This window comes from Manacus vitellinus, unplaced genomic scaffold (genome assembly GCF_001715985.3).
Source record: "Manacus vitellinus isolate BGI_N305 unplaced genomic scaffold, ASM171598v3 scaffold_0_pilon, whole genome shotgun sequence".
Lineage (NCBI taxonomy): Eukaryota > Metazoa > Chordata > Aves > Passeriformes > Pipridae > Manacus > Manacus vitellinus.
Window position 1 is genome coordinate 37,912,863 of NW_021938789.1, and position 23,860 is coordinate 37,936,722.

General features: G+C 37.9%; 1 protein-coding gene across 1 annotated transcript; it reads left to right on the forward strand.

Moving 5' to 3' along the window:
* Positions 1-5,151: 5,151 nt before the first annotated feature.
* Positions 5,152-23,590, forward strand: PLRG1 (pleiotropic regulator 1). Its single transcript, XM_029960822.1, has 15 exons — positions 5,152-5,241; positions 7,167-7,273; positions 7,491-7,633; positions 8,607-8,660; positions 10,200-10,293; positions 10,712-10,802; positions 10,963-11,064; positions 13,194-13,286; positions 13,661-13,810; positions 13,926-14,027; positions 14,548-14,650; positions 15,224-15,332; positions 16,841-16,980; positions 19,561-19,754; positions 20,731-23,590. Exons 1-15 carry the CDS (start codon positions 5,233-5,235, stop codon positions 20,788-20,790), a joined length of 1,551 nt encoding a protein of 516 aa, XP_029816682.1. The 5' UTR covers positions 5,152-5,232; the 3' UTR covers positions 20,791-23,590.
* Positions 23,591-23,860: the final 270 nt, after the last annotated feature.

Sequence of the window (23,860 nt, forward strand, 5' to 3'; positions counted from 1 at the left end):
AAATACATGTTCAAATTCTTGAAAGTACCTCCTGCTCAGATTACACAAGGTTACCATTTTCTCAAAAATCATGAGTCTTTTAAAATAGCTGAAAAAGTGGACCAAAAAAAAATCATCACATCACACTGTGATGTTTCCTTTTCTTCTCTCTGTTGAAAATGTGAATGTTTCAGAGATATACTAAATTTGAAGTAAACTCACATCATACAGATTGGTACATTTTTCTAAATAGTTCTGATGGTGCCTGTCTGAAGGTATGCAAATCTTTGGGTCTTTTTACATGCAAGTAAAAAAAAAGTATATTATATTAATTACATTAATAGTTTTGAATGAAAACAATTATTTGATCTATTAAAGATCAGATGAATACTGTAAGCATAAACCAACATTATTCAGTTAGTTTTGCCTTGTAGTGTTGTAAATGAACTAAAGTAATTATATTTTACATATTAGTTTGCCGGTTTCCTTTTTTAATACAAAAACTATATCTGTCAAATATTATTTAAATATTTTAAATAATCTTTTAAGAGAATACAGCATGAAGTTACTCAAAATCATAGTGGAACACTCAAACATTCTTTCTGATGTTTTATAAGAGGTTTCATATCACTGCTCATGTTAGCAGAGTTTTAATATTTCAGTGTTTTTATCCTGTAATTTTCTGGCACATTTTAAATGATTATAGTGTACTGAATTAAATAAAATGTGCCAAGTGAGAGGCAGCACACTTCTTTGAAGTCATTCACATCAATAACTAAACATACAAAGGGATGCGAACTGTGGTCTGAACTTCCATTTCAAAGACTTACTTGATGGAGTGGAAGATTTTACGGAAAGCAAAAATAAGAACAGCTAAAATTGATTGGTTTAAGCCCTTTTCCTGTATTTCTGCTGTTGTCAGAATTCTAGTAAACTGCAGAGGTTCAACCTGACTGGTTTAATCATTAAACAGTTTGGACCAAAATCAGCCATGGCTCAAGGAGCTCTAACTCCACTGAATTTGATCTCTTGCATGAGGACATGACCAGCACTATTAGATTTGGAAGAACACAAACTTCTCCCTATGGGCACTAAAAAGATCTGTCTAAGGCCAAAGCTGACATCATTGACATGTTATTTCCCCTTATGGATGCTAGCCAAGATATTATCATTGATTCTAGGCATCTCCTAACCTTAAATGCATGCATAAACCTTTCCCTCCATGTACCTCTGAGGGAAGTTCAGTAACCCTCATCTTACATGTAAAGAAGGGACATAGTGATTTTGAACCCTTGCCCTGGGCTTTAGTACAGCAGAACTAAAACAAGGTCTCACTAGTCCTGAGCTAGAAACTTAAATTATCCTGGATCAGTTCACACAGATCTTAATTAAATACATTATATTTGTCCAAAATTCATTTTGAAACCATCAACATGTTCTTAAGTAACTTATGGTGTCCTCCCTCAGGCATTAAGCCCTCTTTGGCTTCCAATGAAGAAGCGTGGCTGTGTCTGCGTAGAGGATGTCGGAGACTGGATGACAGGGGAACCCCCAAGCCATCTGCAGAGTCCCAGCATGGGAAATCCCTAGGCTTATTCTGCCTTCAGATGGGACTTCTCCTTTGAAACGCAGCCTTTGCCCCTCCCAGCTCCAGTACTTTTTATCGGCTTCCCAAGGAGAGAGTGGTTGTGTCTCCCCAAGGATTCACCATGGACATCATGTGTATGTCATACCACAGCAGGTTTGCAGCTACATGCCAAATGACCAAATGCCCCAGGGCAGGGGCCTTGTCTGCACTGCAAATGTTTTGCTTGGAGACTTTTATCAGCAAAAACAGTCCAAATTTGGAATGGCATACAGAGGATTCTATGTGGGCAAACATACATATATATAGAGAGAAGCATTTTGGCAGCAGAAGGTAACCTGTGTTAGCATCTTGGTTATGAGATGTGATTTTTCTCTCATGCTTACAACCATTACAGTCAGGCTGACACATTCTAAGGATTGAATGAAGCCTTATGAAGAACCAAAACTATGACTCAGATTTCTTCTAAAAATGATATCAAAGAGACCTTATCTTCAAAACAGAACACCCTATCTTTTTCCCTTCATACTCCCTCCTCCAATTCATGTGGTTAATGAGAAAGAGTTCCCACAGTTAACGTGGTAGTGATACCACAACACACCTGCTAGAAACTGCAATAATAATACATCATGGACCTGATGGTGTTCCAGGACACCCCTTTGTACAGTATCTTCGTACTAAAAAGGCACTTACTGGCAGAGGCGTGTGTGTGTTTTGAGGAATGACTGTTTGCTTGCTGCCCCCTGTGTTTGCTGTGCCAAGGTGTCTGCCAGTGAGGCAACTCTTTACACAAACCTCCTGTCCTTAGGGGAGTCGTGGTCACCAAATCATGGCTGAATGTACCCCCGAGGTGGTCTTGGGAAACAGAACCTTTTTGGCTGATGGTGAGCTATAGTGTTTACTAATTTTAATTTAAAAATAGCTGTTGATTTAGAAATGTCCTTTTAAACAACTAGTGTTGTAATAGTGCCAGCCTATGAAAAGAGTATTGTAAACCTAAATGTTCATCTCTGCTGTGATGAACACCCTCATTTCTTATTTGTTTTTACCGGTAGCAAATACTACTTCAAATGTTTCTCATAAATGATAATCAATTCTGTTTCCATGTTCTGGGAGCAAGCAAGTTCTAAAACATTAGTAAGTGGGCCTTAATACAACACCAAAAGCTCATGCAGCTGTAACTGACATGCAAGAACACATTCAGAAGCCACATATAACAAAACTAATAAAGTGCATATTCTTATTAATATTACTGACATGATTTATTGAAGTTTCAGGACTAAATTTCAGCTTAGACCATCTAGAAAAAAAATTATTAGAAAGATTAATTTGTCTTCTGATTTTCTAAAGCATTACAAGAACACCAGGAAACAAGTTGAGATTATAAATTTCCAAAGTGAATGTTTACTTGTAAAAAAATGAGAGCAACTACAGCAAATGCAGGGCCAGACGAATTCTAATAATAATAGTTATAAACAGCACAGTCAAGTTTTCTTGCTAAATATAAATGGAGATTTTTTAAATTTGCTATCAGAGCCTGTATTTCAAATTTGGTTTCCCTTAAAAAAGCAGTAAAAATAAGCCTGATTTCTTTCAACAGATGATAGAAAGGAAACATCTATGTCACTCTGTATGTTGCCAGATGTTAGCCTTTAAACCATTTCCATGCATCAAATCCACCAGTCAACTGACTGATCAACAGGCACATGCTACTCTGTGTGTAAACTTAAAAAAATAAAAAAGACAAACCTCTTTGAAATCCCCTACCCCCCAAATCTCCCTTCAAATGTTGTGTATCTTCAATCTAACCTCACCAGCCCAAGAGGACATAACAGACTTGCCCCAGTTTGACACACTGCCCTGTGGAGTTTGCACTCCAGGTTGCACTTTAAGCAAAGGCAGGTGATGCTCCCCCTCCTTGAGATGTTGTGCTGACCTTTACTAGAGGCTTTGAAATCCAGCAGGGATTGCCAGCATCACCAGAGTGACTACCAAAATAGGTCGTCACGTTAAACACACCCCCTGGATGGCTGGGCTTTAAACTGAGCTGGCAATACTCTGCACTGTTAGTGGCACAATGTAATTGAAACCTTTCCCCCACCTCTGCCCACACCAGGAACTGGGGGTCAAAGACACTTGGAGCACATTTCCATCACTGTATCTTAAAAAACTAAATATAAACCACCAATGCAGCCATGAGAAATGAGTCACCTGCAGAAAAGACACGGTCATTATGTCAAGCAGGCAATTTTTTTGTCAGAAAGGATCTCAGGCTAATGCTGTCCTGTGGCAAATAAAGAGGTTTGGAACAACTGGTGTTCCATCGGATTACTTTTAGCCCAAATCAGTCTGTGAACTGCTCACAGCTCAGGCACGCAGACAGACAGAGTAAGTGGCTGGTGTAGTGGTAAAGAAGAGCATCATGATGGTGTGACTGCAAAAGATGCACTTGCCAAATCTCAGGTATTGCTAGAGAGGATAAGACTTCCTGAATTTAAGAGCAAATGAGTATATGTGAAGTAAGTAGGTGCCTATTTGCAATTTGCAGATGCATTTGGTTATTCTCCTTATGAAGGGAAATGAAAAATCAGGTGGAATATCAGGATCCATTTGGAACAGAACTGTAACATCTGCCCTTTCACAACCTACTCTTTGCCATGAGATGCAAGGATTGCCACCTCGTTCACATGCCTCAGTCTCCATCGAAATGAGGTCCTCTGGAGCTAAACTACTTATACTTTCCCCAAAAGATCAGCTATAATGGCTAGTACCCCATATCGCACCGGTTTTAAACCGTGTGGCTTTATCCTTGAGAACTTACGAGGAAAAAAAAAAAGCTTAAAAGCTGTTAAAAGCTGTAGCTGCACGACCTATACCACAACTGCAAGAAAAGCCGAGAATTTCTATAAAACCGGGCTGGCCAGGGCATCCACAACCCCTCAGGGTGAGGAAGGGGCGCACACGCGTCACCCGCCCCGGGGCGGCAGCGCAGCCCCAGCCGCCTCTCCCAACTAAGCTGAAGCAACCGCCCTCCTCCGGCCGGGCCGGCCCGCAAGCGCTGGCCCGCGAGCACCGGGAGGGTCCCCCCGAGCGGGGCCGGGCCCGGCACCTCCCCCGGGCACAGAGACACGGGGTGGGGAATGCTGGGAGGCACCAGCGTGGGGCATCTGCTCCAACCTCCCTGCTCCAGCAGGGTCATCCTGGAGCACGTGACACAGGATTGCGTCCAGACTGGGATATCTCCAGTGAGGGAGACTCCGCGACCTCTCTGGGCAATCTGTCCCTGTGCACGGGCACCTGCACAGTAAAGAAGTTCTTCCTCATGTTCAGGTGGAACTTCCTGTGCATTAGTTTCTGCCCATTGCCTCTTGTCCTGTAGCTCGGCACCACCGAGCAAAGCCTGGGTCCATCCCCTTGGCACCCTCGCCTTTAGATATTTATCCACTTTACGGAGGTGCCTCGGACCGTCCGCTGCAGCAGCGCCAGCGGTACTCGAACCCGTGAGCCCCGGCACACCGCGGGGCGCCGCCCATAACCCCGCCCCTTCTCTTCACTGTCCCCGCCCCTCGGGCGCTCGTCGCGCGTCACCTCCGGTGCGGCGCGGGCAGGCGGCGGAAGCGCCTCCATAGCGGCGGCGGAGGCGGCGACGGGAAGGGCTCGGCAGCGCCATGGCGGAGGTGAGGGGCTGGAGGGCCGTTGAAGCGCCCGGGCGAGACCAGGGGTCAGGGCCGGGGCCGGGTCAGCGGGGCGAGTGGGGCCCCTGCGGGGACCGGTGCCGGGCCCGCCACCGTCACTGCCCCCTCGGTGGGACAGGCCGCTAGAGGAAACCGAGGGGATACCTCATCGTAGTCTATAGCTTCCTCAAAAGGGAAGAGGAGGGACAGACACTGATCTCTTCTCTGTGGTGACCAGTGACAGGACCCGAGGGGATGGCCTGAAGTTGTGACAGGGGAGGCTTAGGTTGGATATTAGGAAAAGGGTCTTCACCCTGAGGGCGATTGAGTGCTGGAACAACGTCTTCAGAGAAGTGGTCACAGCGCCAAGCCTGACAGAGTTCAAGAAGCGTTTGCATGATACTCTCAGGCACATGGTGTGACTTTTGGGGATGGTCCTGTGCAGGGCCACGAGTTGGACTCGATGATCCTTGTGGGTCCCTTCCAACTCAGCATATTCTGTGATTCTGGGGAAGTGATGCTATTTTGCCCTACCTCCGGAGAATTTTTGGTTCTGTCAGCCTGTCAGGAAAACCGTACAGATTTTGTGAGGGTTTGGAAGTACAGCTGTGGAGAAGGGCACTGCTTTTGTAGGCCACGGAGTTGTTACTGTGGGGTGAACGTCATGCACTTGTAGAAGTACGTAGTGTTGTCAGAGTTATAAAAGAAGGTGCAAAGGCTGCTGCTCCATGCAACACTAAGAGGTGTTTTTTACAGAAGAGCATCTCTTAGAATTACTTACTGAAGCTTCTTCCCTGTTTTGGAGGTGCTGTGTTACCTACTACTTGTTTTGTGATGTCAACAGCTCTCTTGTGGAGTAGTAATTAGCTGCTGTAATGCTTATCTCTTTCTTTGGATGTATGAGATTCCTAACCCAGTTCCAAGCATTAGGGATTTTTTCACTTAATGCCTGGAGTTTGCAGGAGCTCTGAGCCAGGGCAAAAAGAGCAAGGTGTTGGTGCTGCTGAGTTAGAAGGGTAACAGACACTACAAAATGGGCTGATGAGTGAAGAGACAATTTTCAGAGCTTAATAGGGAAAGTACCTGCAGAGTGCATCTTGAAAGCTGGCCAGCTGAGTGATACTTGGTGCCAGAAGCTACTAATGTAGCTTCGAGTTTGTTGCCGTTGTTTTTATTGGCATACAGAACATACAGTCATGCAGAGCTTTGTACCAAAGGAATCAGGCTCAGATTTCTAATAATTTTTTAAATTAAGTTTAAAGAAAATACTAATAAAAACAAGAGTTGTGCTGCTGATAAGCAAATATGCTATATAAGTTGATAGCTTTATAATTCTGCTTTTTATTTCCTGAATGGGATCTAAATTATGTTTTGCTAATAGAAACCAACAAAAATTATAAAAGGAAAACAAGTTTTGTCAGGTTTGATCTCACGTTTTCTCTGAGTAGATTGTGGTGTGTTAACACAAAGTAGCGCTGAGTGCAGAAACTGATGATTGCCCTGGTTCTTTTTATGGTGGTAGTAAAGTAAAATTTACAGGAGGTTTTCTTCAGAATTGGTTCTTTATTTCCAACATACCGAAACAGAACTGGAAACGATGAGGGGAAAAAACTTGTGTACTCATGGATTTGTGATGTAGATACCAGTTCAAAAAGTTTGAACAAAGCATTTGGCTTACTTTTCTTCAAGTTTTGTCAGTTTTCAAGAAGGGAATATTGTTTTGAATAAACACTGAAGTAAAACAATTAACAGATAAACTTAATTTTTTAGTTTTCATGAAGATATGTGTTTTCTGTGAACTAAACAGTTGCATGCCACCTAACAGTACTGAGATCTGAAATTGATCCTCAGTTTGATTTATGTTTCAGTTTTTAATTTTTCATTTAAATATGTCCAAAAGTATTTCAATGCTCTTTTCTTTATTTTAGGAAGTCCAAAAGCATTCTGTGCACACACTTGTGTTCAGGTCTTTGAAGAGAACCCATGATATGTTTGTAGCTGATAATGCCAAGCCCATCCCCTTAGATGAAGAAAGGTAAGTGTTGCTGCACTCAGTGAAGTTTGGGACTATGTTAATGATTGCTCCTTCCAAGTCAGAAATTCAGGTGTGTCTGTAGCGGTAACAGTCTTGAGAGAATAAAAATATTAGAATAACAAAGTAAGTTTTGTAACACCCTCTGTAAAATATTTCAGAACTTAATAACAGTTCAGAGCTGGGTTGTGATCAGGATTATGCTTTACTCTTCCAACAGTCACAAAGTGAAAATGGCAGTGAAGCTGCGTACAGAGTACGGCTCAGTGCTGCACATGCCGACTCTCAAAGAGAACTTGAGAGAGAAAGGAGGTGCGAACACTGGGGATCCATATGGACACAAACAGTACTCTGGAAATCAAGGTTAGTTTGCTCATAGTGGTGTATTTGCCCTTTCTTTTGTAACAGTCTCACTGACATAAAGTCTGAAGAATGCAGTCCAGTGTTAATCCATTGCAGATAAATATGGAAATCAAAGTACCTTTTTTTGGTTGGTATTTTTCTGGCTAGGGTCCGCAGGAGGTAAGTGATCCAGAACAAGGTGCTGTGGATTTTTTATAGTGATTCACTACTAAAAAGTAATTTTTGATAACATAAGTATGTGCTGTACTTAGGTGTTAAAAATGAGTAATGTATTTCTCTTTTTTGCAAGTTCATGATGATCAAGAGCATGCTCTTTTTTTTAATTTTGTTTCATAGTATATTTACAGCCTTTTAGACATACAATTTATAAACCAGAAAACTCTTCATTTCAAATCTGCAGGTTTTTTTAATCTATATTTTGTAATGTATAGCGTGTATATGTTAGGTAGATTCCATATAGAAATTTCTCTTCTAAAGAGGGCCAAATGCTGCCTCATTTTAATTGAGATAGTTGATATTTAGTTGAAATTTAGCCCAAGGTACTTTATTTGGAAGCAATGTGAAAGATGCTGGGAGATAATGAAAAATATTTGAAGAAGAAAAGAACCTTTTTCAGTTCTGACAACACGGACAACCAGTTCTTGACTAGCTTACATTTCAGAAACTGTGCTGTTTGTGTACTTGAATCATTTTCCACAATATCTACTTCAAAAGGCAGTAAGAAGATTTTTCTCTTGAGTCCTTTTCTCACAATTTAAATTAATTATTTTTTACAATTGAGTTTTAGAAAATGGAGGTAACCTGAACAAATTAAATTAATGAAAATGAGAAATGTCTGAGTACTCTGGAAGTGGTTACTGGTTTCTTCTGCTATGTATGACTTGCTCTGTTTTCCTCTGTTTGCTATTTGAGTGCATTATTTGCAGTGCAGTATAAAATGTAGTTATTAATACAACATGTTGTTGCTCTTTAGGACAAGAAGTTGAGTATATGGTAACTGGTACACACCCATACCCACCTGGTCCTGGTAAGTAAAATTTTGCAAGTGTTTGTATGGATTTTTTGGCTTCCTGTATGAACAAGAGCCTCCATCCTAGCAGGAGCAGTCTTCCTCTTGATGTGAATCCATACTTGATAGTAGTAGATAATGCTATTCCATTCTTTCATAGTAATAATGCGAGGAGTTTTGGGGCTGGTAAATGTTCTGGGATAGAAGGTGGGAGGAGGATTTGGGCACAGATGCAGCTCACTGAGCCTTCGTGGATGTCATCGTTTGAATGGTCATTTTTTTCTATGAGGTTACAGCTCCCTGGTAATGTCATCACAAAAATGTTCTAGGAATCTCCTCTCCCAAGACCCACAGATCCCTGGTGCCTCCACTGTTGTGTCAGAGTTGCTCTTAGGATTTTGTTGTGAACAAGGAGGAGGTGGTTCACACCAGAAGGCAGTTGAATGACAGTATGGAATATATAATGTTTTTCTTCACCAGCGCAGAAAAGTGTAGATTTCCCTACCTTGCTCTGAGGAAGAGACATTAGGGTCTAATAATTTTAGTGTACTTTGGTTTTGTTTGTGCTTGGAAGGGTTATGTTCCTATGTTGGTACGTTGGCCATTGCTAATTGTCACTGTTACTGATGAATCCTGCTCTGTTTTTGTGACAGCTTAGTTTTAGCTGCTGATCTTTTATTGTGCTTATGTTTATTAGAATTACAGTGGAAAATCTGTTGTGTCTTGGTTTGTAAGTTAACAAATGTGAGTGTTCAGTGGACCCTCAACCATTTAAAAACATGCATGGTTGCTTGTAACTGTGGGATCAAGACTTGCTCACACTGGTTTCCTCTAGTCTTAGAATCATATGTTAGGGTTAAAAATCAGATTTCTTTTTTTGCTTTTTCTTGTTTTAATCTGAGTAGCTTGCCCAAATATTGGTTTTGTCATCAACTGGCAGAAGTTAGCTTAGGAATAGAAATAAAGCAATGAGTTAAATTCACTAGTGTGCACCAAAACTATACTTTGCAGAGAGTTTTCAAATTTTTTGATAAAAATGATCTGCTGTTCTTGAAATAAGGTTATAAATCCTAAGATGTAGTCTGAAATTCTCAGTGGGACTAAACCTCTTGTAGTTCTGGCACCACTGTATGATGCCAACCACCACATAGGGATGGCATAATAAAGTGTACAAAAGGGCCTAAGTTAGCAAATTCTTCTCAGGATCATGTTTGTTTCTGTGATGTTTGGATTTCCATAGCAGTTGAAGCTGGGTAAAAAAATGGATGCTGCTCCTAGTAAGACTCTTTTTGTTTCCAACACCAGAAACATTGTTTCCTACTCTAGAAATTGTTTACTTATATATTTAGTAGAAGGTGGAGAGGATCTGGGCCAAAATAAAGATCGCAGTAGATTTGACTTGCATGTGAAAATGTCATTGAAGGATGAGGTTTAATATTACGGGCTTGTATCAGGCCCTTGTTTGCAGTATATATGTGTATATATATGTTTGTATAATACACTTTTGGAGAGTTTCTGTTTAATGGAGTTGTCTTTGACATGTTATTTCTCTTCAAGGTGTGGCTTTGACAGCAGATACTAAGGTCCAGAGGATGCCTAGTGAATCTGCAGCACAGTCCTTGGCTGTAGCACTTCCTGCTTCTCAGTCCAGGTACTGCTGTGTTACCTCATTACACTGTTGTTGTCTATGGGAATTTCAAGGCAAATCACAGAAGCTGGGATAAGAGCTACTTTGAGTAATTAAAATATTCTAATTTTAAAATGTTTAAAGAAACTGCTTTTAGTGTGGCCAGGCATCGCTTTTCTGTACGCTTTTTTTTGTATGTCAGGAAAGGCAATGGGAAGAAGTTGGGACAAGGGAAATTCTTTTTAGGTAGAAGAAAAAAATCTGAAGCTTTGTGGATGTCCTGAACCTTGAGGTGGTCAGGCCCTGGGTAGGTTGCCAGGAGAGGTTGTGGACTCTCCATCCTTAGAGGTGTACAACACTCAACTGCATGCAGCCCTGTGATACTTTATCACTCAGTAGGAGAAAGTTGATTGCAATTCATCAACCATTTTCATTCAACTAGGTTGGATGCAAATCGGACAGCTGCTGGTGTGGGTGATGTTTACAGGCATGCTGGAATATCCGAGCGTTCACAGCCTCCTGGGATGTCCGTGGTGAGTCTGTTGCACATCTAATGTGAAAAGTACATGGTGTTGACCAGATTGCTTCTGAATCCATTTTCGTGTTGTGTGGAGATCAGAGTGAGAAGGCTTTAGGTTTTGGGCAAAGAGGTAAGCTACAAAACATAAGAGTAACCTTCCTTTTAACTTACAGGCTATGGTGGAAGCTGGTGGAAACAAAAATTCTGCATTAATGCCAAAGAAGGCTCCAACCATGCCCAAACCCCAGTGGCATCCACCTTGGAAACTGTACAGAGTAAGTTACAAATTATATGACATGAACATGCATATAAAAGTGAGAGAATATTTTATGTTCTGTAAAGACCTCAAAGCATAATTTTTCTTCTCATTCACAAAAATGAAATTAAATGAAAAGTGATTGCAACTAAGTTATATACTCACACTTCTCAAATAACAAAGCTGTTAAATTACAAACTTTTTTACTCTTTTGTAGCTGTATTGTGATAAATTTGCTAGAAAGTTTGTTTTTTCTTTTCTAGTGAGATTCTTGGGTGGAGGAACTCAAAGACAAGGTGCAAAATTCAAAACTAATAAAACATTGAAGAAATACTTTAGCACTGTTAATGTAATGAAATTGTCTGAAAACACTTAAAGGCACTCAGTGAATGAGTCATCAAGACTTCTTTTATTTGCAATGAAAATAGGGGAAAAATCTACATACTGTAATCACAAATTATCTCTACAGTTTAGATTACTTGACTTCTAATCTTATTTTTGAAATGGTTTAATTTGCCTTTTAATTTTCTGAGCAGGTAACAATAGCCGTTCCTCAAAAACCTCATGTCATTGAACTTTTTAATCATGACTATGACAGAGTAGCTGAATGGAGTTGAATGGAGAATCTCTGAGCCATATGTATTGGTTCAGATATTTTAGACTTTTTTTTTAACTTTTCTGGTGCATCCGTTTGAACACGTTTGTGGTTTTTTTTCTGGTTCTTACTATGAAATTTAAACTATTCCATATTTTGTCTGAAGAAGGGTGAATGTTACTTTAGAAATGTTATGCTTTCCTGATATTTTAAAATCTTATGCTCTAGTATCAGAATTGTATTGGTTTAGCACTGTTCATCTGAATATAGCACCATATGTAGGCATTTACATTTTTAGAAGAGTCCTGAATGCTGCATTAGTTGGAAAACTGAAGGCTAATCTTAAAAAGTAGTTTTTGAATACAGCAGTATCGGAATGTGTTTTCTATAAAATTTAAAACAAATACCATTTGAAAGTAATGGCACTAACATAAACCCATGAGAGATTTAGGGGTAAACAAATTAAAAATGCCTACTTTTTAGGAACAGTTTCTTTTCAGAGAAATACTGTAAATACAGTTTGAGTCACTGTACATACCTATATGTATTCTACATACAAACACTTTTAGTGAAGGTTTGTTGTCAAAATCTTTGCTCAACAGGACAAAAACTTGTTCAGACAACTCAGAAATAGAAGCATAGGTGGAACACCAAATGTGGGTTTCATCTATGTGTTGCTTAAGATTTACCTATTAACCGGTTTTCCTGAGCTTGTTTTGAAGTTATTTGTGAAAGATGGGGACAAAATATAGGTCAGATGAATAATATCTTAGATTTCTCCCCAGAAATGCCCATTTCTATTCCTATACTAGGAAGAACTCTAGGCAGCTATCTCAAATGCTTGTGGCTGTGATCTTGTGATCAGAAGAATCCACTTTAGCTTTCCAAAGAATTTCTGCCCAAGGAGCTTTGTTGCGTTTTAAGTCTTTTGAAATGAGCTGTATGACAGTACATGAAATATGACATTCAGTGGGTTTTGAGTTTAGCTGTCTGACCTCGGAGAAACGAGAGAAACAGAAATGCTGCTGGAAGCAAGGCGTGTATTGGCGGAGCTTTTCTTTTCAGATCAGCCTCCGTTACTTTGTTACCAGAAGGTTTCTGACATACTCATGTTACCTCTTATTTGGGGAAAAGGAGGTGATGGTGTTTGAGAGGTTATTATATAGCAATATGATTTAATAGCTGATATTTTTATAATTGTTCTTTCTATAAGCACTGTATGGCAGCATAAGGAACCTGTGCTCAAATAGTCTTTCTCTGCAAAGCTTCAAGTGTTGAGCCGCAGTGTTACAGACTCTTAAAAGATGTGAAGAAGTTGCTTGTAGGAACAGGGTCTTTCCATATTATGAGTTCCCCAAGTCTTGTGTGTGACATGTAAATTTCTAGTTGTCTCTTTATTTAACTAAAGTAGAATCAAGCTTTCTTCAGATCTCATTTCACATTTGACTTTTCTTGGTGAATACTAGCAAATTGCAGTGTTGGACAATGAAAATTACATTAATAGATGTATATGTATTATTTCTGATTTAGAAGAGTGTTTGTTCTTTCTGAAGGTTATCAGTGGTCACCTGGGCTGGGTGAGATGTATTGCAGTAGAACCAGGAAATCAGTGGTTTGTTACTGGCTCTGCTGACAGAACCATAAAGGTAAGAGGTTGGAAGAAATTACTGACAAAGTTTGCAGGGGGTGGATTTTTTTGTTCTCTAGTTATGTAAAAATGTCTTTAGCCCTTGCAAGCAATTTCTTGGTTACTGTTTGCAGAATAATGAACTGCAGAACATTTTTTTTCCTTTTGCTTTGCCATAAAGGATTTGTGAAGTAGTACTACTTCTTTTCTTGATATTGCATTTATTACATGGTAATAAATGTATTGGTAATAAATGTATGGTAATAAATGTATTTGGAAAGCAAATGTTTGTTAATTTACAGTGCAGCAGAATCAGTTACATCCGGGCTGTTTATCCAGACTATCACTGTAGAACTTTTACCTGTTTACCTCAAAATAACTATTTTGATGCAGATTTGGGACCTTGCTAGTGGCAAATTGAAATTGTCTTTGACGGGACACATCAGTACTGTACGAGGGGTGATAGTAAGTGCAAGAAGTCCATACCTCTTTTCTTGTGGAGAAGACAAACAAGTGAAATGCTGGGATCTTGAGTACAATAAGGTAAGCTGTCATTTCTTTATTTGATTTAATTGGTGGTGGTAAATATAAAAATCAAAGCATTTAGAATATTCTTTCAGTTATCAGTTTGTGTTATTTGTGGTTTTTGTTCATCTAGGTTATCAGACATTACCATGGTCATCTAAGTGCTGTCTATGGTTTAGACTTGCATCCAACAATAGATGTACTGGTAACGTGTAGCAGAGATTCAACAGCACGAGTAAGTATAGCATTGTTGCATTTTAACATCTTCATGTGTGTGTTTCAATATCTTTCATTTGTAAAAACAAGCACTTACCGAAAGTTAACATCAATCTAGATGGAATACTCAGTTGATTTGTGTTAACTTTGACCTATGTTGTTGAGAAAACCCAAACGTTGTTGAGAAGCCCAAATACAGAAACATGCAATGTCACTTCAGGGTAACATTTTATTTCTTAATTTAGTAGGTACACTGCATAGTATATGTAGGATTGCTTAGTATTTGAAGATGGTACGGGTCTATGGGGACTTAAATTATCCATATGCCTAGAAATTCACTGGGAGGCTCCCTGCTCGCCTTGAAGTTTTGCCAGCTGAGGCAGTTTTGTGATGAATTGTTGGATGAAAAGTATCACCTAAATAGCATTATGTAATCTTTAAGGCTATGGCAAGAAAATCATGTAATCAATGACAGTGCCTAAAATACATCGAATAAGCACCTGTTACTGACCTCTGTCATATTTGCTGTGAATTCCTAGATTTGGGATGTAAGGACGAAGGCCAGTGTGCACACACTGTCGGGACACACAAATGCAGTAGCAACAGTGAAGTGCCAAGCTGCAGAACCACAAATTATTACAGGTATAGTGGGCATGGTTTCATGAGTAACATGATTGAAAAACCTAATAATGAATGTATTTGTTCAGTAATTGTGTGAGGTTTGTAATACTATCTTTGTGAATTTACTCAATTTCTCTTACTAGTTTTCTGTTGACAATGAGCCATGCAATGGTCCATACTGTTAATGATATGTTTAAGCAAATATGGCAATACATTGTTTGAATGTTTTTCTGCACTTCCTTTTTTTCTGGTTACATTTTATGTTGTAATATGCATGGAAACTTCGATTTTCTCTGGTATTTCACAGTTCTCCCCAATTCAGTTAAGAAGTGTCCAGTACCATGGTTAAGTGTTCATCTTCTTATCTGTTATGTCAAAATCTAGCTTTGCAGTATAACTTCTTAGTTCATCTTGAATTTCAAACTGAGTAAAAGACTCTTGCAATCCAGGATCTTTTTTGTCTGAGATAGTGTTAGCAACATATTTTTATCTCTATCACATCTAAATTTTTATCTGCCTTATGAAAAGTAGTGATTGTGATAGAATCAATGTGATGGTTTCTACTATTTTTTTTAAATTTTCTTTTCGCTGTAGGCAGTCATGACACAACCATACGGCTCTGGGATTTAGTGGCAGGAAAAACTCGTGTTACTTTAACAAATCACAAGAAATCTGTAAGAGCAGTAGTGCTACATCCAAGACAGTAAGTTTTCCTCATTCGTTTACACTTTCACAGTTCAAAGCTTTGGAAGGTGACAAAGCCAATGTGAGTGATGATTTAGAATGGCAGGGCATAATAATGTAACTAATGCACTTAGAATGATGTAAAAATGTATGTATCAATTATCAAATACAGTTTACTACACTGACTGTATTTCCCTAATATTGGCATTGGTGTACATTAGCAATCTTGAGAATGTCTCATATCCCCCAGGGTTACTTATGTGTGTGCCTTTCATTCAGTCCTTAAAAAATCAATGATACAGGCCTTGTAAGGCTAATAACAAATATATAACTGAATGATTGTTGGGAGAAAGTGGTTTTGTAATGTGCCATTGCGTGTGTGATTATGGCTAAAGGAGGCAGTGATTAATAAAATGGCTTTTTTTTTTTTGAATACGTGGTTCACTGCACAAGACATTTCAATCTAACTGACTGTAAAAAAGAAACTTGCTGTGAGAATTGAATCTTTGAAGCAGATGTTGGAAGTGCTCAGAATTTAGATGCTATATTTTGATGGACCAACAGTTGCCTATTTGGATAAATCCTCATTAAAAAGGAATTCACATAGAACTCCAGTACTTCTGGATGTTTAATATTTTAAAATTACATTCTATCAGTGCAGAAATTCAAAATCTTTGATATGAATAAATTCTGATCCTATCTGTACCTCAAAAATTTTATAGGCTGTTAGCTATAGCAGAGAAACCCCCTAGTTTTACTTATATTCTGGGAAAATAACTTAATTCTTGTTTCAGATTCATGAATTGAACCGTTTTGAAAATAAGCTTGAGGTGTTCTTGTCAAACAGTAGCAACTGTCAGCCTGTATTTCAGTATTTCTGTATTTGTTTAATATTCTGGGGTTTTTTTGTTATACTTATTTTTTTAGTTGTAGAATTCATAAAATCTCAAATCTCTCAGACATTGTGACAAGTGAAAGTATTCCTACAGGCTTTTGTATGCACTACCCAAATAACCATGTAACTGCTTGCACATGTTAAAATTAAGGAATTTATTATCTTAGGGTAACTCAGTGAAAGAAAATATCTTTCTTAGTTACTTTTTTCAGCGCTTCATCCTTGGCTGTGTAGTTTTGGAAGACGAGCCAATACTGGGCATTTTGCTTAGGGTTTGTTGCTTTGGGTTTTTTTTCCTGTTACCTTTGCTGATGATGCCCTTATACTTGAAAATTTGTCAGAATAACAACTGATCAGAAATTAATGTGCATTTTAAATATTTATTTACATATTAAATCCTATGCCAGATAGGATGTTATAAAGTTTAGTCTGTGGAACAGAAAGAAAACAATAGAAATGGTAATTCATGACTTCATAAAATTGCTTAATTTTATGTGAAGGAAATATGTCAGAAAAGCAGTTCTAGTATTAAGTAATTTTGCAACTAGCATTTAGCAGTAGTTTTAGTGAAGGACATTTGGTTTCCCTACAGCTATTCTGAACTTTAATATAATGTGTTTATTTTCTTTCAGTTACACATTTGCATCTGGTTCTCCAGATAATATTAAGCAGTGGAAATTCCCAGATGGAAACTTCATTCAGAACCTCTCTGGCCACAATGCTATTATCAACACACTGGCTGTAAATTCTGATGGTGTTCTGGTCTCAGGAGGTAAAAATGAGAAATACACATTTCTTCTCCACTCCCTCATGTACATGTGGCTGCAGGTCTTTAGGCAAAGATGCTCACTTGAGCTCTGCTTTATCTGGGCCTATAAGTCTGCTAAAGCACACCATTTCATTTATAGTGAGTTGGCCAGTTTTATCTTCTTGGATGTTACTGAGCTGCATGCACAAAAATGTATTTGAAGGACTTCTAATGTGCTGCAGGGAAGAGGTTTCCTCTTCTCCACTGGCTGCTGCTGCAAGGCTACAGAGTCCCTCCATTATGATCCGCTGATCATCAGTGCCTCCTCAAGAGTTAGTGACATGATGATGCAGTGACAATGGATAGAGGATATAGAAACATTTTGTGAAAGCTTGCTATAATGCTTTGGTGTGGATCCTTCCCTGGTTTTTTTATGCAGCACAAATGCATTGGCTCTGTTATCTTCAAGTTTTTTGCACGTATTTTCTGATGTTGTCTTTGTATCTATTAAAAGAGTGATAGCTAATCTCCAAATTTGATTTGGTCCTGTGAATCAAAGTCATGTTTACTCAGCAGTATTAAATGTTCTTAAATTAAGAAACCAGCCACTTGGCTCCAGTGCCTGTGGGAGGATTTTGTGTCTATTGTTATACATCAGTTTAATTCTTTCATTCAAAAACTTCAAGGATTTAATATCTTGTGATACATTAGAGTATTGTTACTGGTCTGTGAGCTCCCAAAGTCTTAGAACTATTAGTTTGTGTTCATGTACCTGTATTGTGGAAGTAGAAAAAGCATCCTGAATGCTTACTGTTATCTGATCATGAATAGTTTAATGTAATAAGATTTATCTCATATTGTAGGTAGCATTTTTCTCTATATTACATGACACTGTAATAAAAATCTTTTATTCCAAATATGTGTTACTGAAACCATAATCTGAGAATTTTTTATCTTTGTACAAGACTATTTTTAGTGGCAAGCTTTTCGGAAAGTGGCTTCTAGAAATCCCAGCTGGATCTGTTTGTTAAGGCATTGTACCTGCATAGGAGGGAGAGAGGTACATGTGTTTATAATGTAGTTGCTGTTATAAACAGGAAATGAGTAAACAGTGTGGAAAAAGGAAGTGCTAATTTTACAATTTGAGAGATGAGCTCTAGAGAAACAGTCTTAAGATTGTGTGGGAAAACACAGTTACAGCAGGAGGCTAAACCCAAATCTCTGAGGTCCTAGACTAGTTGCTGGGAGAGCTCTAGCAGTCTGAGGCAAATTGAGAGATGAGACTGTATTGCTCCACATAACTTGCAGAGCCTGAATTTTCATCTCTTGGTTTTGTCTAACCTTTTGGGTAGTTGCAAACAAGGATGGGACTCAATTCACAGCATCACAGGTGATAAGACTGTCTAAGACAGTTCAATGAACTTGCCGAGGGAAACTTACGAAAAACATTTCTGTGTTTGTAACCAGAGCATAAAAAGAATACAGTTAAGTTACACCGTGAAACACTGAAATGCACTTGGTCATTTAATACAGTATGTGCTATAGGCTGGGGATGTGAAGTAGGATGGAAAAGTGCTAAGCAGGAGTTGGAAAATAGCCAGTTATATTGTTATATTGCCTGGTTATGTTTTCAAGTATGTATAAAAATTTGGATAAAACTGTGTTTGACAACTGGCTCATTCATAGTGAGAACAAGAACTTAACAAGAACTTAACAAAATACTTTCATTATTATTTGAAGACACTTCTAGAGCATCCTTGTAAGACTTTTCTATGTTAGTAGTAGAGTCTTAAAAAAACCCTTTTCCTTCTCCACATAAAAACCCCACTATTATTTTAAGTATTTTATTTGTGACTTTTTAAAAATTAAAATCTGAATATTGATTCCCCCCTTTACATCCTCATGCTATCTACAGCAACTTCAAAGAAGTTGATGTTACCTTGGAGTATTCTACTGTAGAAATACCCTTCTTGAAACATCTGCATTTCTTGTTGAGGTGGCAGCTGTGGAGAAATTTAAATTTTAATAGATCTACTTCGGCTAGATAATGCTTCGGGAGGGTATTGTTTTTTGTAACTGAAAAATTGTCTTGAGAGCATCCTTCTGAATACAGAGTTCAGATTGCTGTGCCAGTAGCAGTAAAATGGCAGTGGTTTAACCTGTATTTGGAATAAAACATCTTCAAACATTAAACCTATTTTGCATTACATAAGAGCCTTAAATGTCCTAATCTCTTTGGCAGGACGATGCCTCTTTGTTCAGCTTTAGCGGAGCTACTGAGCAGGGAGCTTGATATTCAGAATGCCAGTCCTTACTGTGCTTCCAAAGCAACTTACTGCAATTGCCTTTTAATGCAGTGTATCATCTCTCTGGGTTGTCTGATGAAAACTGAATGAGATTGTGAGGAAGCTTCCATCAGCCTTTCTTAACTAAGAAGGAAAACAGCAGAAAATCAGAAAACTTTCAGGGTATACTGAGCTATTCTACATGGATGTTATATGATGTATTCCTGATGTATTTATTAGTTGTTAATGATACTGTTTTTAGCAAACAGATGCAAATTAACTGGTCAAAATACTAAGTTTGTTTGTTTGTTTGTTTTAGCTGATAATGGTACTATGCATCTTTGGGACTGGAGAACTGGATACAACTTCCAGAGAGTACATGCAGCTGTACAGCCAGGCTCTTTGGACAGTGAATCGGGAATATTTGCTTGTGTTTTTGACCAGTCAGAAAGCAGATTGCTAACTGCTGAAGCTGATAAAACCATAAAAGTATACAAAGAAGATGATACTGCGGTATGTCAAAGTGTCTTTTTAAAGTATTTTCAGGAAATCAAAAAAAAATTCTAACAAATATAACACATGTCTATAGGGGACATGTACAGATTTGTGTAATCCATTTTATTGAAGTTAGAAAGCCATATGTAATAGCATTAAGAGGTAGGTAGTTTCTGCATTCCTAATTCTTATTATATGCTATAGTACAAGTCAGTGTTAGGTCTGTCAACTCTTCTGCAAAAGACCTTTGTGATGAAGTTTGGAGAAATCTGAATACAATAACGTACATGGTGTTTTGGACCCAGTGGGGAACTGTGTGTGGTTGTATTGATCAAAACATGGGAATGAATTAGCAAAAGGATTGCACTTTGAAGATTTATTGTACTTCTGTATATGATCTAGTTATTGGCCTTGACCATTTTGAGAATTCAGAGTAGCTTATTTCCAAACTGTTATTCTCAAATCTGAATCCATTTACCGATGGAGAAGACCATAGGTGATTGTATAGTTTATCGGTGTATGTCTTCAGTACAAAGAATATAAGGATTTTTATTATACCTTGGAATTTTTGCACTGAATTAGACTTGGAGCAACTCTTAGATATAAAGGAATAAGAAATGTTGTATCCATTTTGCAGTTGGGCAAACTGCAGACTCCGTGGCATCTGCCAATACTGATGTAGGTATCTCTGGACGGACTGTAACTGGGATTCTTGTTCATATGCTTTGATAACCACAATGTTGTTTCTGAAATGCCGTTGGCAACTTGATTTTTTTGCCTTATTAGAAAAAGAAAAGAGAACAGAACAAGTGTTGCTATGAGATGATAGAAAATTTCATCTGGGTAAATTAATTACATAGTAAATTAGGTATTTATAATACTACATACAAAATAGAGTATATATACTTGATAAGTAATATTTTAATCTAAATCCTAATTATAGGTGAGTTTCAAGTTTAAAATAATCCTTACAAGATTTTTCTTTTCCCTTTAGACTGAAGAAACTCATCCTGTCAGCTGGAAACCAGAAATTATCAAAAGAAAACGATTTTAATGTGGCAACGTACTACTTCTGTAATTCTGTTTTGGCCTTCCTGAGAGCTTTCAGTCACATTTTGTTCTGCCTAGAACAGCAGAGCAAAAAGTCAGCTAAGTCATTGCTATTTCAACATGTTTTATAATAAATTTTATTTCTCTTTCCTTTTGTCTTTCTTCGTTGTGATCCCAGCAAACCAGTTGCAGCTGTTAACTTTGTGGAGCATGTATAGTTCATGAAAAGGATAGATGTGCAGGTGGTTATTTTTTTAGACTTACACACTCAATAGAGTCTTATAAAAATATTTTGATGAGCTAGGTTTTCTGAAAGACCCTTGTTTGACCTCAAAAGTTAATTGCAAATTTATGCATAGGAGCCATCTTCTGGGAATTTCTTGGGGATGCTTGGATTTTAGACCAGTATAGTTTACTGTACATATGCTAAATAGATACTAAATTAGAGTAACAGAGTAATCTAGAAAGAAGCAGAACAACACAATAATAAGGTAGTTTGCTTTATAAACACAGCCACTGAGCATTGTTGGTGCTGTGTTATGGAATGAAATGATCTTCAAAGTGTTTCTTTCCCTAGGAAAGCTTTCAAATGCAAGTACTCATCTTCACTTACATTATTTCAGATTGGACCTTCTGTAGCAAGGACTGCTGTCAAATCGTATTGTTCAGAGTTGCTGCAGGGTTAGGACCAGTTGACTTCCTTTGCAAATCAACTGTTTTTTCCACTTATCTAAAGCATATATGACAGTAGAGTCCAGTAAACTTTTAAAACTGAGCTTGAGGAAAAACTCTTAAGTAACTTAAGCCTTAATTTTACAGTTTGCTGTCTTCCCATGATTTTAGGAAGGAGTTTAAAATAAACTCTTTCTGAAAGACAATTTGTACTTCTGAAGGGACAAATCGTTCATTGGCTTTACAAATAGTCACATAACAAGCACTAAACATCTAAGCCTCCTTGCTACTGCTTATCTGTCTTGTGTGTGCTGCTCTTAAGTGCTTCACAGGGCAGTGGAGAAAATAATTAAGTTATCAGACCATTCAGTTGTTGGCAACTTTGCTAGTGGTGTTAATAGCTGCACTGGCAAGTTTCATGCTGGGTAGATGCTGAGAATTAATCTGTGGCCACAGCACTGATAGCAAGCAGTTCACAATAATTAGTTCTACTTGCCAGCCTGTCTTCTTTCAAATCTGAGATTTATGTTAGAGAAATGAGTTATTTGCAATGTAACTTACAGAAAGCTAGTAAAACTAAGTGTTGTTTATATTATGAAAATTTTTGTCTTTTTTATGATGCACAGGAGGTCTTGTATTTATACTCTGAATGTTTGACAATGTCATTTTAAGGAAGTCCATGCTGCAAAAAAACCTGAATTTTGGTTGACAGCTATTATCTAAAGCAACTTCACAAAAAGGGTGGGGAGTATTTGGTATTTATGAGTTGGATTAAACATCTTTTATTTGAATGGTAACTTGACTTTTTCTGGATCTTTCCATTTTAACTAACATAATAGGTAACAGTACAGGTTATGGCTTATGCATGTTTGTACCGCTGCTAATGATTCGTTCCAGAAATCCATGAATTATTGCTGTTACACAGAATTTTCTTACTCACACTGAAATCCTCTTTAGGAAACTAGAGTGGAGAGAAAGAACTTACTTGAAAATAGGTGGGATTGTAGAGGATTTTTGTTTTTTAAGAAGTGTCCATTTCTTTTGATAGTTTGGAATTAGGATGGAGAAATTATGGATCTTGGCTCACTGTTCTAGCACATCTTTTCTGTACCGACATTTTCCTTTAGAAACTGCATTTATTACACTTTTTATCACTTTGAAGAGATATCATAAAGTCTCCTGCAGGACCTGTGTTTCTTCTCTGGACTTCTGTGGGAATCTGCTATCATGGGGCAGTGGTTGCCTGGGCATTCTTTTTTGTGCCCTAGGTAAAGATTTGGTTTGTAAATTAAAGGCTGTGCACTCTTACTTGGGATAATGCATTTCCTTTTTGGCTTTCTAGTATGTTGTCCCAGTTCTAATTGTGATTTTTTTTTCCTTATTTGTATTCTTGAGCATTTGATTTACTTTTTCGTTTCCTTCCCAGCAGTTTTTTCTTCCCCTTGACAGTAAAGTGAATATCATCACATACACTTCTGTAAATATTCTTTATGGTACATCAAGATTATTAGATATCATTTAACTGCTTCTCTAGTTCAAAGAAGCCTAGATAGTGAGTTGTGACATAGGTCTGATCGTGTAGGACACAAAGTGACATTAGATTTGTCCATGTAAGTCATAAGGTGAAGCAGAAGAGGAGGGTCTCGTCTACTGGGTGTATTTCCATGGTTCTGGAAAGCATCGCACTGCAATGTCAGTCTAAGTAATCTTGAATGGGACTCTAATCTCAGAAAATAATTATTGTCCTTAGTTTCATAAAATTTGATGTTGTCTTCTGTATATGATCAAATAATTTCTATCACAAACCCTGAGTTTTGTTTTATACTGTACATAATTGCAGAGAAGTAAGAAACTGGTTTTTGTTTGTAACATAAAAAAGTGTAACTGGTAACAGGGATAAATTTCAAGATCACTCTTGGCTGTATACTAAAGCATTTAGCTGTGCAGCGAAAATGCTGTTGTTTGCTGGCAGCATGAAAGTTGTGCAGAACAGTATGTCTTTGGCAACTTAAAGGCTTACAGATGTTAAGTCTTTAATAGCCAATTACTTTTTAGTTCTGTCGGGTTAGAATTAAAGTGCACCTGATGTGACAGCAATTTAACCATCAATAAAACCTTCCATACAATATGAATTCATGTCTTGTTTTCCATTATGGTTTTTGTAGTAAGAAGAACAAAAAACAACTAAATATGTATTGAAAATGAAAGGAATTTAGGATTAGAATGGACTGTTTCCCGTAGTACAGAACAAATATTTTTGTTTATCAGCTGTAATGGAAAGAAAGTATTGATTGTTATTTTCTGGAGAGCTCCTGGTCTGCATGAAGGGACTAGCAAAACAAATGCAGAATTGTTCATGTATTTTCTCTAACATGTTTAAAAAAAAAATTCAAACATCTCTG

Coding starts and splice junctions, on each gene's coding strand:
- PLRG1 (XM_029960822.1), top strand. Junction 7,274..7,490: donor ATCCCCTTAGATGAAGAAAG/GTAAGTGTTGCT, acceptor CTCTTCCAACAG/TCACAAAGTGAAAATGGCAG. Junction 14,028..14,547: donor GCAGAGATTCAACAGCACGA/GTAAGTATAGCA, acceptor GTGAATTCCTAG/ATTTGGGATGTAAGGACGAA.